This window comes from Bos mutus, chromosome 13, assembly GCF_027580195.1.
Source record: "Bos mutus isolate GX-2022 chromosome 13, NWIPB_WYAK_1.1, whole genome shotgun sequence".
In the NCBI taxonomy this organism is placed as follows: Eukaryota; Metazoa; Chordata; class Mammalia; order Artiodactyla; family Bovidae; genus Bos; species Bos mutus.
In genome coordinates, this window is record NC_091629.1 from 9,224,201 (window position 1) to 9,236,249 (window position 12,049).

The following is a 12,049-nucleotide window of genomic DNA, read 5'->3' on the forward strand; positions in this document are numbered from 1 at the left end:
TGCAATGAGAAGCCTGCACGCGGCAAGTAGAGATTAGCCCCCGCTCTTCGTAAGTAGCAAAGGCCTGTATGCAGCAATGAAGATGTAGTGCAGCCAAGAAATAAATTAATTTGTTTAAATTTAAAACAATACTTCACCTCAGAATAAACAGCCCCACCCAGAGAACAACCAAGTGCTAGAGAATCCAAGATTCAACCTTTGGGGAAACATTCTTATCATGAGTGACTAGGATGTATCACTGTTGTCTCCTCACTTGTAACAAATGCCCCCCTCTGATGAGGGGTGGTGATGATAGAGGAGGCCATGGATGCTTGGGGGCAGGAGGTGTGTGAGAACCCTCTGTACCTTCCTCTAAATTGTGCTCTAAAACTGTCCCTAAAGGTGCTCTAAAATCTTAATAAAAAACAAAATACAAAAACCAGAATGTTCTTTGTTGAAACTGACTCTTTGAGAAATATTAGCAGTTGAAACTCATACTGTTCTTTCTGGGCTTCATTAACCTGTCACTTATTATTGAAGAGTTTTAGCATAGTATAGGTTTTTTTTTTTTTAAATATTTCTTCTTTTGTCTTTGTTTTGCAGTGAAAATTGAGATTGCTGTTTATTATCTGGGGGACATATTAACTAGTTTGTGGATTGATCAGGGTTTGACGAGATTTTGTAATTTGGCAAACAGCCGCACTCTGGTGCTCTCTTTCTCCCTTCACTCCCCTCCGTGGTGAATCAGCATCCTGTGTTGATTTTTCTCTCTCCTAACCTGAGGGGTCCCAGTCAACACCAGTCAGCCTCTTTTCTTTTTTTTCTTTCTAGTATATTTTTGGCCGCACTGTGCGGCATATGAGATTTTAGTTTCCCAACCAGGGATCAACCTGCGCCCCCTGCCCTGGAAGCACGGAGTCTTAACCACTGGACCACTAGGCAAGTCCCAGGTTCTTCTTAATTGTTCTGGCTTTGGAGGGGAGTGAATGGCCCTGGGTTCTTGCTTTAAGCCTCAGCCGTGTTTAATTTGCCCTGAAAAGCTAAGGGTTTTAGCCTGTGCCTCTGTTCTGTTGTCTTCCCTGGTGGTTCAGACGGTAAAGCGTCTGTCTACAGTGTGGGAGACCTGGGTTTGATCCCTGGGTTGGGAAGATGCCCTGGAGAAGGAAATGGCAATCCACTCCAGGACTATTGCCTGAAAAATCCCATGGACAGAGGAGCCTGGTAGGCTACAGCCCACGGGGTCGCAAAGAGTTGGACACGACTGAGCGACTTCACTTTCTTTCTGTTCCATCTCATGTAATCCTGTTAATTGGCTGTAGTAAAGGCTTGTTTTAGAAACTATAGTCAGTGAAAAGAAAAATAACTGTTTTCTCAGATTTCACCATTCAGAAGGCTATTATAGGTCCACAGTCTCTAAGCAGAAATTTAGAAAGTCAAAATTTGGAAAGCAATAAGCTTTTGAAAAACAAATTTAGAGGCAAAATTTAACCTGAGCTGAACCACTGTTAAGCAGTTCATTTAGTGATGGGTTTGATGATAGAAAGCTGCCCTCGGTCTCTCTGAGGGCATCATGATACATTTAAGATGAACATCCACAACTCTGAACTATTCAGATTTCAAATCCTAGTTGGACTCAAAGACTGTGGGTAAGGAATTGGGTTCTGTGTTAACATCCTGGTGTGAATCAGTGCAGATTTTATACACATTTTATAAGATAGATAAATACACAGTCACACACATACATAACGTGTTTTTATTGAATACATTGATATTATTTAGATACATTAGTAAACCTTTCAAACAAGTAGAAAGTACACAGAAAGGCAAACACCCATGTACTTAAACTTCAGAATGAATTAATACGAACATTTTTGTTTGCTTTAAATGTTGATATATTTGTTTCTAAAAACACAGCTTTTATCTTCTTGGTTCCCTTTTCTACTCCATTTCTTATCCTCTACAAGCAACAAAAATGCTAAAATTATGTTGTTTTTAACCTGATTTTTCTAAGTGTATTTTCAAAGTTACAGAAATATGCGTGAGGAGCCTAGCTAGATGTAGTTCTACTTCATTCTTTGGTCAACAGCAAACGGAAAAGATGTTATACCTACAAAGAGTCAATCTAGCTCTTACATATTCAAATATTTAAAGTTTATCTTCTTGGAAACAGTCTCCTTTGGCACTTTAAATTTAATGGACTGAAGTATTTAAGGGTGACCTTCTTCATTGCCTGACCATCAGTGTAATGCGGCTAAGCATATATTTGTACAGAGTTATCTAATCCAAACATTGGAAAGGAGAAAGGAACGGGACCGTGTGACCTCTCCGTTCTCTTGTAGCCATGACATTCAGATTCAGTGTGGTCCTTTTATGTCTCTTGTACACATCGCAACAGAATATAAATTGCTCTGATTTCTTTAGGAAATCAGTGCCTGGGTTAGGTAGGGCTTTCAGTCTTCTGGTAGAAGTGAATTTGGCTTACTGTTTATTTTGCAAGAACAGCAAATTAGCATTTTAATATTCTCTCCATTGCCTTTGCAGTTTTTATTGGAAGAACGTATGTCACATATTTCACATTAATAGTATTTTTTTTTCCAATCTGTTTTAACTGTTCCTACTCATTTTAAATATTCAGCTTTTTACATAAATATATCCACTTAATTTGCAATTTGTTTCCTAACTCTTCTTAATTTCATATCTAGAAGTGGTACTTTTTCTAAATACTGTTTATTGATTTCAGGTTGACCTGCTGTCTTTGAGTTTGCTACTAAAACATAATCGTGTCATATTTAGATTTTATTTTAAGATGACACTTTTGTGAAATTTTCTACAATAATTTTTACTCTTGATCAGTGTTGATGGTATAAATCAATAACAATTTCCTGACGTTATTTGAGGAATCGGTGAAGGGTAAGATTTATAACGCAAAGTAAAAGCTGGTCTGGTCTCTGTAAATGTTGCTATGTCCTTGGCCTTCTTAGTCCAGGGCTTCATTAAATCTTCTTTTGCCAGGTAGCTGTGTCCTCCAGCATCTCTGAAGACCAGTTATCTCTTATTTCATGGTAGTGATGATGTTCAGCATAATCATCCATGGCTTAGGTTACACATTTTTCTTACTCAAAATGTGACCTTCAACCAATAACTTCAGCTCTCTAAGCTCTGTTTCCTTTGCTTTAAAATGTGGACAAAAGTAGCACTGCCTTCATAGGGTTAAAATAAGTGAATGCATTTTAACTTATTTAGCTTACTCCAGGCCTGGCATGTAAAAAAACAAAAAAAAAGCATCCAAGCTCTTTAGTAAAAGTTTGCTGTTGATTTTATTTTTAACACCACCGTCATTGTTTAAAAATTACTGTAGTCCAGTTTTTCTTTATTTTTTCTTACCATATTCCTATAGTCTCCGTTTCCCCTTAGATTCATATTTATTCATTCTCATTATCCTTTATTTAAAACAAGATATCAAAGAACCAAAATTTAAATATGCTAGTTGAATATTTCTCTGGAAAACCTTCTCTCAGTTTTGCAGATGTAAAAAGTAATCACTTGACTGTAAACAATATTTACCATTGCCGTGCTTCCTGAAAGCAAAAATAAGAATTGATTCTGCTCACTCAGGGAGTCATATAATATAATTGAATAAAACAAAACTCAGCAAGATCCTAAAAATTAGTTTTAGAAGGAAAGATATCTACATATAATTAGAAATTTTAGCTCTCAAGTTACCTTCAGAATCTTCTTAAAATTAGGTTTTTCTCTCTGCATTTTTGCATGGTTGAAGCATCTCTTCTGAGCAACCTCTGGCTCACACAGTGGTTATTAACTGATACTGTAGTTCTCAGGGGGGAGCTACCTTCAGTGATGAATTGAAAGATGAGCTTGGTTTAAAGCAAGTAATACAAAATAGAAACAGTGAAGATGATTTGGGCACAATCAGGTGATATTATTTACAGATATGAGATATATATTTTTAGAGGAATTTTAACATTTTTCTCTACTTAAAATTGGAGGATTTTAATTAATCTAGATCAAATTGTAACTGTTCATCACATAGTCTTGCATTTAATTATATAGAGGAAAGCAGGCAAAGGTGTAGGTGACCTAAAACTGAAGTTTAGTAATACCTCTCTACTGAAACTTTTTTCTGAATTCTGTCTCACATTCTTGGCAGAAGTAATGAAGTGCTTTTCTTTGATTCTCTTAGTATCTTATCATATTTCTTATATAGTACTTATGGTATAGTTTAGGTGTCAATGTGTCTTACCAGGTTAATTTTAAGGTCTTTGAGCTCAGAGATCCTCCCTGATAACATGGAGATGCACTTACTAGCCACTTGCTAGCCTGGACTAGTTGTCCTGCTATGTGTTGTTAAGACCCTGCACATATATATTTTCTTTCTTTCTTTCTTTCTTCTTTTTTTTTTTTTTTTAAGATGGTGGATAACAACATAATGTGAGTGATTAACAAGAAAGAAAACAAATTATATTAGTCATTGTTTAGAAAGTTAGAATAAATTAAACCTAAGTAGATGCCTCCAAGTGCTTTAGCATATGAATGTTATTAACCGTTGTAAGTGGTTTTTTGCCTAAGTAGGTTTCCATATATGTATATGTAATCTACATAAGTGTTTAAATATTCTGATATGTAAATGAATCATTGCCTTCAGCAGACACATTATAAATGAACTCATATCTCAATTAAATTGAGTTGTAAACCACGCAGTTGATTACCCCAAAGAGCTCATTTTAAATGCTTATAACTCTTAATGGCTCCAGTGGGAAGGTGGCCCTTCAGTTGTGATGAATGTTGCAACTTCTAATTGAAACAAGGTTACCTAGGATATTAAGGTTGCATAAGGTGCTGTCAAAGCAGTTATGACTTTATAAATTCCTAATTTGAATTTTCTGATCAAAACAGTTTTCTAAAATTAGGTTGGAAGATTGGGACATATGCAAATAAGCTTCTCTACACAAAGAAATATGATTGTAATACATTTACTTTTGTTAAAAAATGATTAAGGAAGATAGTTTAGGGGGTACAAACAAGGTTTATTCAACACTTCAAGAAACAGTGTCTAATTTGAAGAAATGCAACATGGGGTGAAAGGCAAGAAGCTTTATAGGGTAAAGAATAAAAAATGAGGACGAGATAAAACAGAAAATATTCAGTTGGTTGAGGCCTCACAGTCAACCTTGTTTGGGTTGAGAAGGAATAAGGAAATATAGAGCCCAGAGTTGGCTTGAAGTTTGGATACTGACTGACTGAATATAATGTGTTTCTGGTGAAGAGGAACATTTAAAGACATGAAAGTTACTTAAGTTTTGATTTGCTGTCATGGCACCCAGGGCAGGAATGGCTCTATCTTGGGTCTAGAAATTAAAAAAAAATGTTTATAGTATATTTCTAATAATTTATCTTTCTGTAATTTTAGTTAATTTTGGAAGCTACAGTTTTATCATCAAACGCTACTGTTGCTCTAGATGACATCAGTGTATCCCAGGAATGTGAAATTTCATATAAGACACTTCCAGGTACTAGTGTACAAAGCAAAGGTAAGTTTTTTCTTTTTTTTCTTATGGTTGTTGCAATTTTGAACATTAAAATGGTTTTCTTTGATACCAAAATATAAAAATATATGTATACATTTTAAGTTTTTGATATGGACCATTTAAAAAATCTTTTTTGAATTTATTACAATATTTTTCTGTTTTGGTTTTTGGCTGCAAGGCATGTGGGATCTTAGCTTCCTGACCAGGGATGAAACCCTCACCCCCTGCATGGGAAGGCAAAGTCTTAACCACTAGACCACCAGAAAAGTCCCTCAAAATATAAAATATATTAGAATCCTTCATTAATATAGTTCATTAATACCAGGATGTGTATTATGTCACATGTCCATGAAAACTAAAACATTTCTTTTTTTTAAAAGAAAAAGGTAAAAATACGATCTATCACAGTCTAGGCCGAGGCTATCTAAAATAACATTGTACACTTGTGGCTAAAATTGTCACATACAGATTATTTAATTATAATAGTTATGAAAGAATTTTAAATATTTTGCATGTTTTAAAATACCTCTCTAATAATTTATTGTATTTTAATATTGTTTGATACTTCAAGTGAATATGTAATTAAATTCATGTTTCAGAATCACTCAGGAGTTCAAAAAAAGTATTGTTTGGAAAAGTGACTTAAGGCCAAAGAAGAATTTCAAAATTGACCCTAAAATTATGTGTTTAAATTCAAAACAACTTTTTCAAGAAATAGATGGAGTTTGACTAATTCTTTGACTACGTATTTTGTAGAGAATTTCAATTGAGAGAAAGATATACTGTCATAACAATGGATCCCAAATAATAGAATAGGCATTTTTGAAAACCTCTCCATAATATACAGGCTTCCCTGGTGTCTCGGTGGTGAAGAATTCACTTGCCAATGCAGGAGACTCAGGTTTGATCCCTGGGTGGGGAAGATCCCCTAGAGAAGGAAATGGCAATCCACTGCAGTATTCCTGTCTGAGAAATCCCATGGACAGAGGAGCCTGGGGGTCTATAGTCCATGGAGTCTTTGTGAGAGCACGTTGAAACGGGTATATATTGTGCCTGCAGTTACTCTGTTATTTTAACACTGGTTGATGTTTCTCTCTGACCACCCCTTTCCTCAGGTCTCACTTAAGAAACAAAAATGAATGTTAAAAATGTTTCTGAAAATTGTCACACTTCATTTTATTAATCTCTTTACATAAAAAATAATTGCATGTGGACATCAGGCATGTCATACATTCTGAAGTTATGTTTTCTTATATGACATATTTAGTGAGAGAAGTTGCATTCTTAACAGGAGCTAAGTGCATTAATCAAGGATGATATAGGAGAAACAATTTTAAATTGAGATCTGAGTTAAAGAACTTTTCATTAAAGATCCTTTATTAAAGGCATCTTTCATTGGTGAGGCTGTATATTCTATGTCCTAACTGTACTGTGTTAACATGCTTTTACATTATTCAGAATATGTGTCCTGAATTTACAATAAACCATTCTAAGCTGTGTGTAGTGTGAGTGTGTGTGGGGAGGGGGAGGGGGTGTTGATAGACATTACAGAATGTAAAGCAGCAGATTTAATGATTAATGAGTTTTGGAGGGTTAACCAGAATTACCTTATTTCTGTTAATTAATTAAATATTTTCCTTCTCCTAATTAAATGCTGCATCACCAGAATTGGAATAGTAGGAAGGTATTAGAGTTGACATTGAGGGCAGTGTATTTGGAAGCCGAAGTGGTTAAAAGTTTGAAATTATCAGTAAAATTAACCCTAGTAGAAGTCTCTGAGAATACTTGATCTCACTTACAGAGAATTCTCTTCATAAATTAACTCAAAACTCATTCATGTGTGCTTCAATTGGCACGCCAGCTCAGTTGGTTAGAGCATAATTCTCATTAGGCCAAACTTAGGTGAATTATTCCTGAAAGACCAATGATTTTACACAAAGGAAAAAACTTTCTTACCATTTGTACAAATTTATCCAGTAGGCAATTCTAAGATCTCCTTCATGGACTTTAGTATTTCTACCAAGCAGGAGTTTAGGGACGGGAGTAGAAGGGGACTTGTCTAGTCCTACTTATGGTGAATTATGTTACATTTATGGCCAGAGATTTATTGAGACCCTATGCTTGCCATTTTTAGCCCATTTAAAAACTAGTGTTCATGAAACAATTACACATTCCATCTAGTTGTTGGAGGAGAAAAAGATGTTTTATTCTCTCCATCTCTTAATTTGAAGCTGGACTTGCGCCACCTGAGGATGCAGGCTGGACTTCATCCAGCAGGGTGCATGATTTCACGTCTGACTGTCCAGATGGAGCAGAGGAAGCTAACTGTGGTGAGTGAGAGAGTCCAGACTCACTCGACTAAGATCTGTGGGTACATATTTACTCTCTGAATGTAAAGTACATGCTACTTAATTAATGAAGAATGTTTCTTTTTTTGTTATTAATATCTTAAAAATATTTTTATCAAGGTGTGATTAATGTATAACATTATATTGGTTTCGGGCATACAACACAGTGCTCTGATATTTGAATATAATGCAAAATAACCATGAAAATAAGTCTAGTTATATCACCATACATAGTTATACAATTTTTTCTTATAATGAGAACTTTTATTTAAACAAATATTTATTTGGCTGTATTGGATCTTAGTTGTAGCATATGGAATCTCCATTGTCCTTTAAAAATTTACTCACTTAACAACTTTCAAATGCACAATATAATATTATTGATTATTATTACCATGCTTATGTTTTTACATCCTCATGACTTATAAGTTTGTACCCTTTGATCCCCAATTCCCTGCCTCTGGCCATCACCAATCTGTTCCCTGAACTAGGACCTTGGGTTTTTATTGTCTGTTTGTTTTCTAGATTCCAAATGAAATCATATGGTATTTGTCTTTCTCTGTCAGACTTACTTCACTTAGCCTAATGCCCTCAAGGTCTATCTTTGTTGTCACAAACGACAAGATTCCTTTGTATTTTGTGGCTGAATATTATTCCATTGTGTCTATGTACCACATTTTCTTCATTATTGTAGTGATGCTGTAGTGAGCAGGGGGCACAAATATCTTATTGAGTTAGTGTTTTTGTTTTCTTCAGATAAATTCAGGGCACCATCTGAGTGTCCTACACCTTTAACTCAGTTCTGACACTATCTACCTAGAGATGCCATTAAGTTCTGCAGGTTGAGGCTCAGTCCTATAAGATGGCCCCCCTTCTTCTGCTGTACTTTGGATGATGATCTCAAGTCCAGGTTGTTATTAATGGGCTGGCTTTAAATCAGGTTCCTTGGACTCCCTCCTTGGATTTGATTAATTTGCTAGGGCAGCTCACAGAACTCAAAGAAACATTCTACTTACTAGATGACCCGTTTATTATAAAAGGATCTAACTCAGCAACAGTTCGATGGAAGAGACACAGAGTGGGGGCAAAGGATAAGGGGCTTCTGTGTCCTCTCCAGGTGCTATTCTCTCAACACCTCCACGTGTTCACCAACCTAGAAACTCTCCAGACTCCATCTTTTTTGGTTATTATGAAGGCTTCATTACATAGATATTAATGTGATTGATTGAATCATTGGCCACCAATTCAACCTCCAGCCTATCTCCTCTCCTCGGTGGTCAGGGGTAGGACTAGAAGTTCCAACCTCTAATCACATATTTGGTTCCATTGGCAACCGCCCTCTGTCCTTAGGTTCACTCCAAAGTTGCCTAATTAACATGAGAATACACAACTTTGTTATTCTCCATACTTAGGAATCCCTAGTGGCTTAGCAGTAAACAAACCACCTGCAGTGCAGGAACCTCAGGAGATGCACTTTTGATCCCTGGGTTGGGAAGATCCCTTGGAGAAGGGAATGGCAACCCACTCCAGTATTCTTGCCTGGAGAATCCCAGGGACAGAGTAGCTGGGTGGACTACAGTCCATAGGGTTGCAAAGGGTTGGACAGGACTGAAGTGACTTAGCATGCACGCATGCACACTTAGGAAATTCCAAGGATTTTAGGAACTCTGAACCAGAAACAGGGATGAACCTTTTGGATGTAATACCACTTGTTTATTTTTGCTTTTGTTGACTTAGCTTCTGGTGTCAAATTGAAAAAGCGTTTCAGAGACTTTTGTCATGGAGCTTCTTGCCTGTGTTTTCTTCTAGAACTTTTATGTTTCAAGTCTTATGTTGAAGTTTGTAATCTATTTTGAGGTAATTTTTGTGTATGGTGTAAAGAGAGTGGCCCACTTTGGTTTTATTTTTATGTGACTGTACAATGTTCCCAGCACCATTTATTGAAGAGACTATCTTTTCCCCATTGTTTATTTTTACCTTCTTTATTGAACATTAATTATCTATGGGTGGGTTTACTTTTGGGCTCTCTATTCTGTTCCATTGATCCATGTTTGTTTTTATGTATGGCAATAACATAGTTTTAAGTATGATACCTTTGTAATATAATTTGGAATCAGGATGTGAGATGCCTCTGTCTTTGTTCTTCTTTCTCAAGATTGCTTTGGATATTTGGTGTCTCTTGTGGTTCCATAAAAATTTTAGGACACTTTGTTCTATTTTTGTGAAAAATACCCCTGAAACTTTGTTAGGGATTACATTAAATCTGTAGATTGCCTCATAGGCAGGGCGGGGGGTGGGGGGGAGGGGGTGAAGGGCGGGGAGGGGTAGCATGGACATTATAACAATATAAATTCTTACAATTCATTGAGCATAGAAAATTGTTCCATTTACTTGTGTCATCATCCATGTCTTTCATCAATGTTTTATAGATTTTAGTGTCCAGGTTTTTCACCCCCTTGGTTATATTGATTCCCTAATACTTTGTGTTGTTTTTTTTTTGGTGCAGTTTTAAGTGTCAATCTTTTCTTAATTTATCTCTCATAGTTCATTATTGATATATAGAAGGGCAATAGATTTTTGTATATTGTTTCTGTATCCTGCAGCTTTACCAATTCATTGATTGGTTCTAACAGATTTTTGGGGAATCTTTTATAATGTCATCTGCAAATAGTTTTATTTTTTGTTTCTGATTTTGATGCTCTTTATTTTATTTTTCTTGGTGGATATTGTGACTAGGTCTTCTAATACTGTTAAATAAAAATGATAAGTGTAGGCATCTTTGTCCTGTACTTGATCTTAGAGGAGAAATGTTCAGCTTTCATCATAGATTATGATGTTGATTGTGGGCTTGTCATATATGGCTTTTACTATGTTGAGCTACATTCTGTTAATACCCACTTTGTTGAGAGTTTTTATCATAAATGGATGTTGAATTTTGTTAGGTGCTTTTTCTGCATCTATGGAGATGATTATATGATTTTTATCCTTCATTCTGTTCTCATGATATATCACATTTACTTCATTTTGTTACATGGTGTATTACATTTGTAAATACTGAAGCATCACTGCATTCCGGAAGTGAATCCTTCTTGATCCTAGTGTTTAAACCTTTTAAGGTGCTCTTGAATTTGGTTTGCTAATATTTTTATTGAGGTGTTTGATGAGGATCTTTGTTCATCAGAAATATTGGCCCTTTATTTTTCTCCCTTGTGGCATCCTTTTCTGATTTTGGTATTTGGGTAATGTTGGCCTGAAGGTGTATTTGGAAGTGTTCTTCCATTTGGAGAAATCTGCTGGGGTGCTGTGGGCTAGATTTTGTTAACAGCTTAGTATTCAAGGAAGAAATTATCCACCAAGATACTTGCAAAACTCACTGAAGGGTGACTTAACTGCATTGTCTTATAAGGTTGGTTGTCATGGTTTAAGAACAAAAACAAGAAAAATACCCTGGAACCAAAAAGGGAGGGTCCTTGTTCTGCCATGCTTTGTGTCATTCTTTGCTCTTTATTAAGAAAGCCAACCATTGCATGAGCTATTGAAAAGAGAAATGTTTGCACAGTCCAGCTCTGTTATCTCAAAGCAGAGCCAAGAGGGTAGATTTGGAGCTGGGACACAATGTGATTATAATTGGCATGTGTTCCTAATGTTGTGTAGTTTGTAATTGGTGGAAGGTCATCTTACATGTGGGTGATCTGTTCCCAGATTTTAACCACACATTTTGCAACCTTTCTGTCCTTTCAAGTTCATCATTAAATTGAAAATGATAGTTTCCAGAAATTAAAAGTTGCTTCCTTGATCAGTTTGAGCAATAGGAAATTTGAATCCAGTGAAAGAATTTACTTTTGGAGGAGAAATCATGCTCTCAGGCCCCTAGGATGTCAAATGGTATCTTAGGAATTCTGTCTGGAAGTTTTAAAACATTAATATCCTTAAAAAAGAGAGAAACCTTAATCTTTTCTCTTTAGAAATTATTGTGTTTATCACATTACATCTCATAAATCAGAAATGTACTAAATTTCTTTCCATTCCAATTGTGTGTTTCAGGGATTTAAAAGATTTATAGACACAAAAAGAGGATGGGAATCTTTATTTGGCATTGGATCCATGATTATAGTGAACTGAGTTAAAAAATAAGCAAATGAACTTCATATCTCTAAAATCTTTGTCTTTATTTCT

General features: G+C 35.6%; 1 protein-coding gene across 1 annotated transcript in view; it reads left to right on the forward strand.

Annotated features, from left to right (window-relative positions):
* Window positions 1-12,049, forward strand: part of MALRD1 (MAM and LDL receptor class A domain containing 1) — a 576,646-nt gene that overhangs the window by 84,072 nt on the left and 480,525 nt on the right. The window contains exon 14 of the mRNA XM_070382053.1: window positions 5,408-5,528. Within this exon, the coding sequence (XP_070238154.1) occupies window positions 5,408-5,528 (121 nt within the window). The remainder of the gene's footprint in view (window positions 1-5,407; window positions 5,529-12,049) is intronic.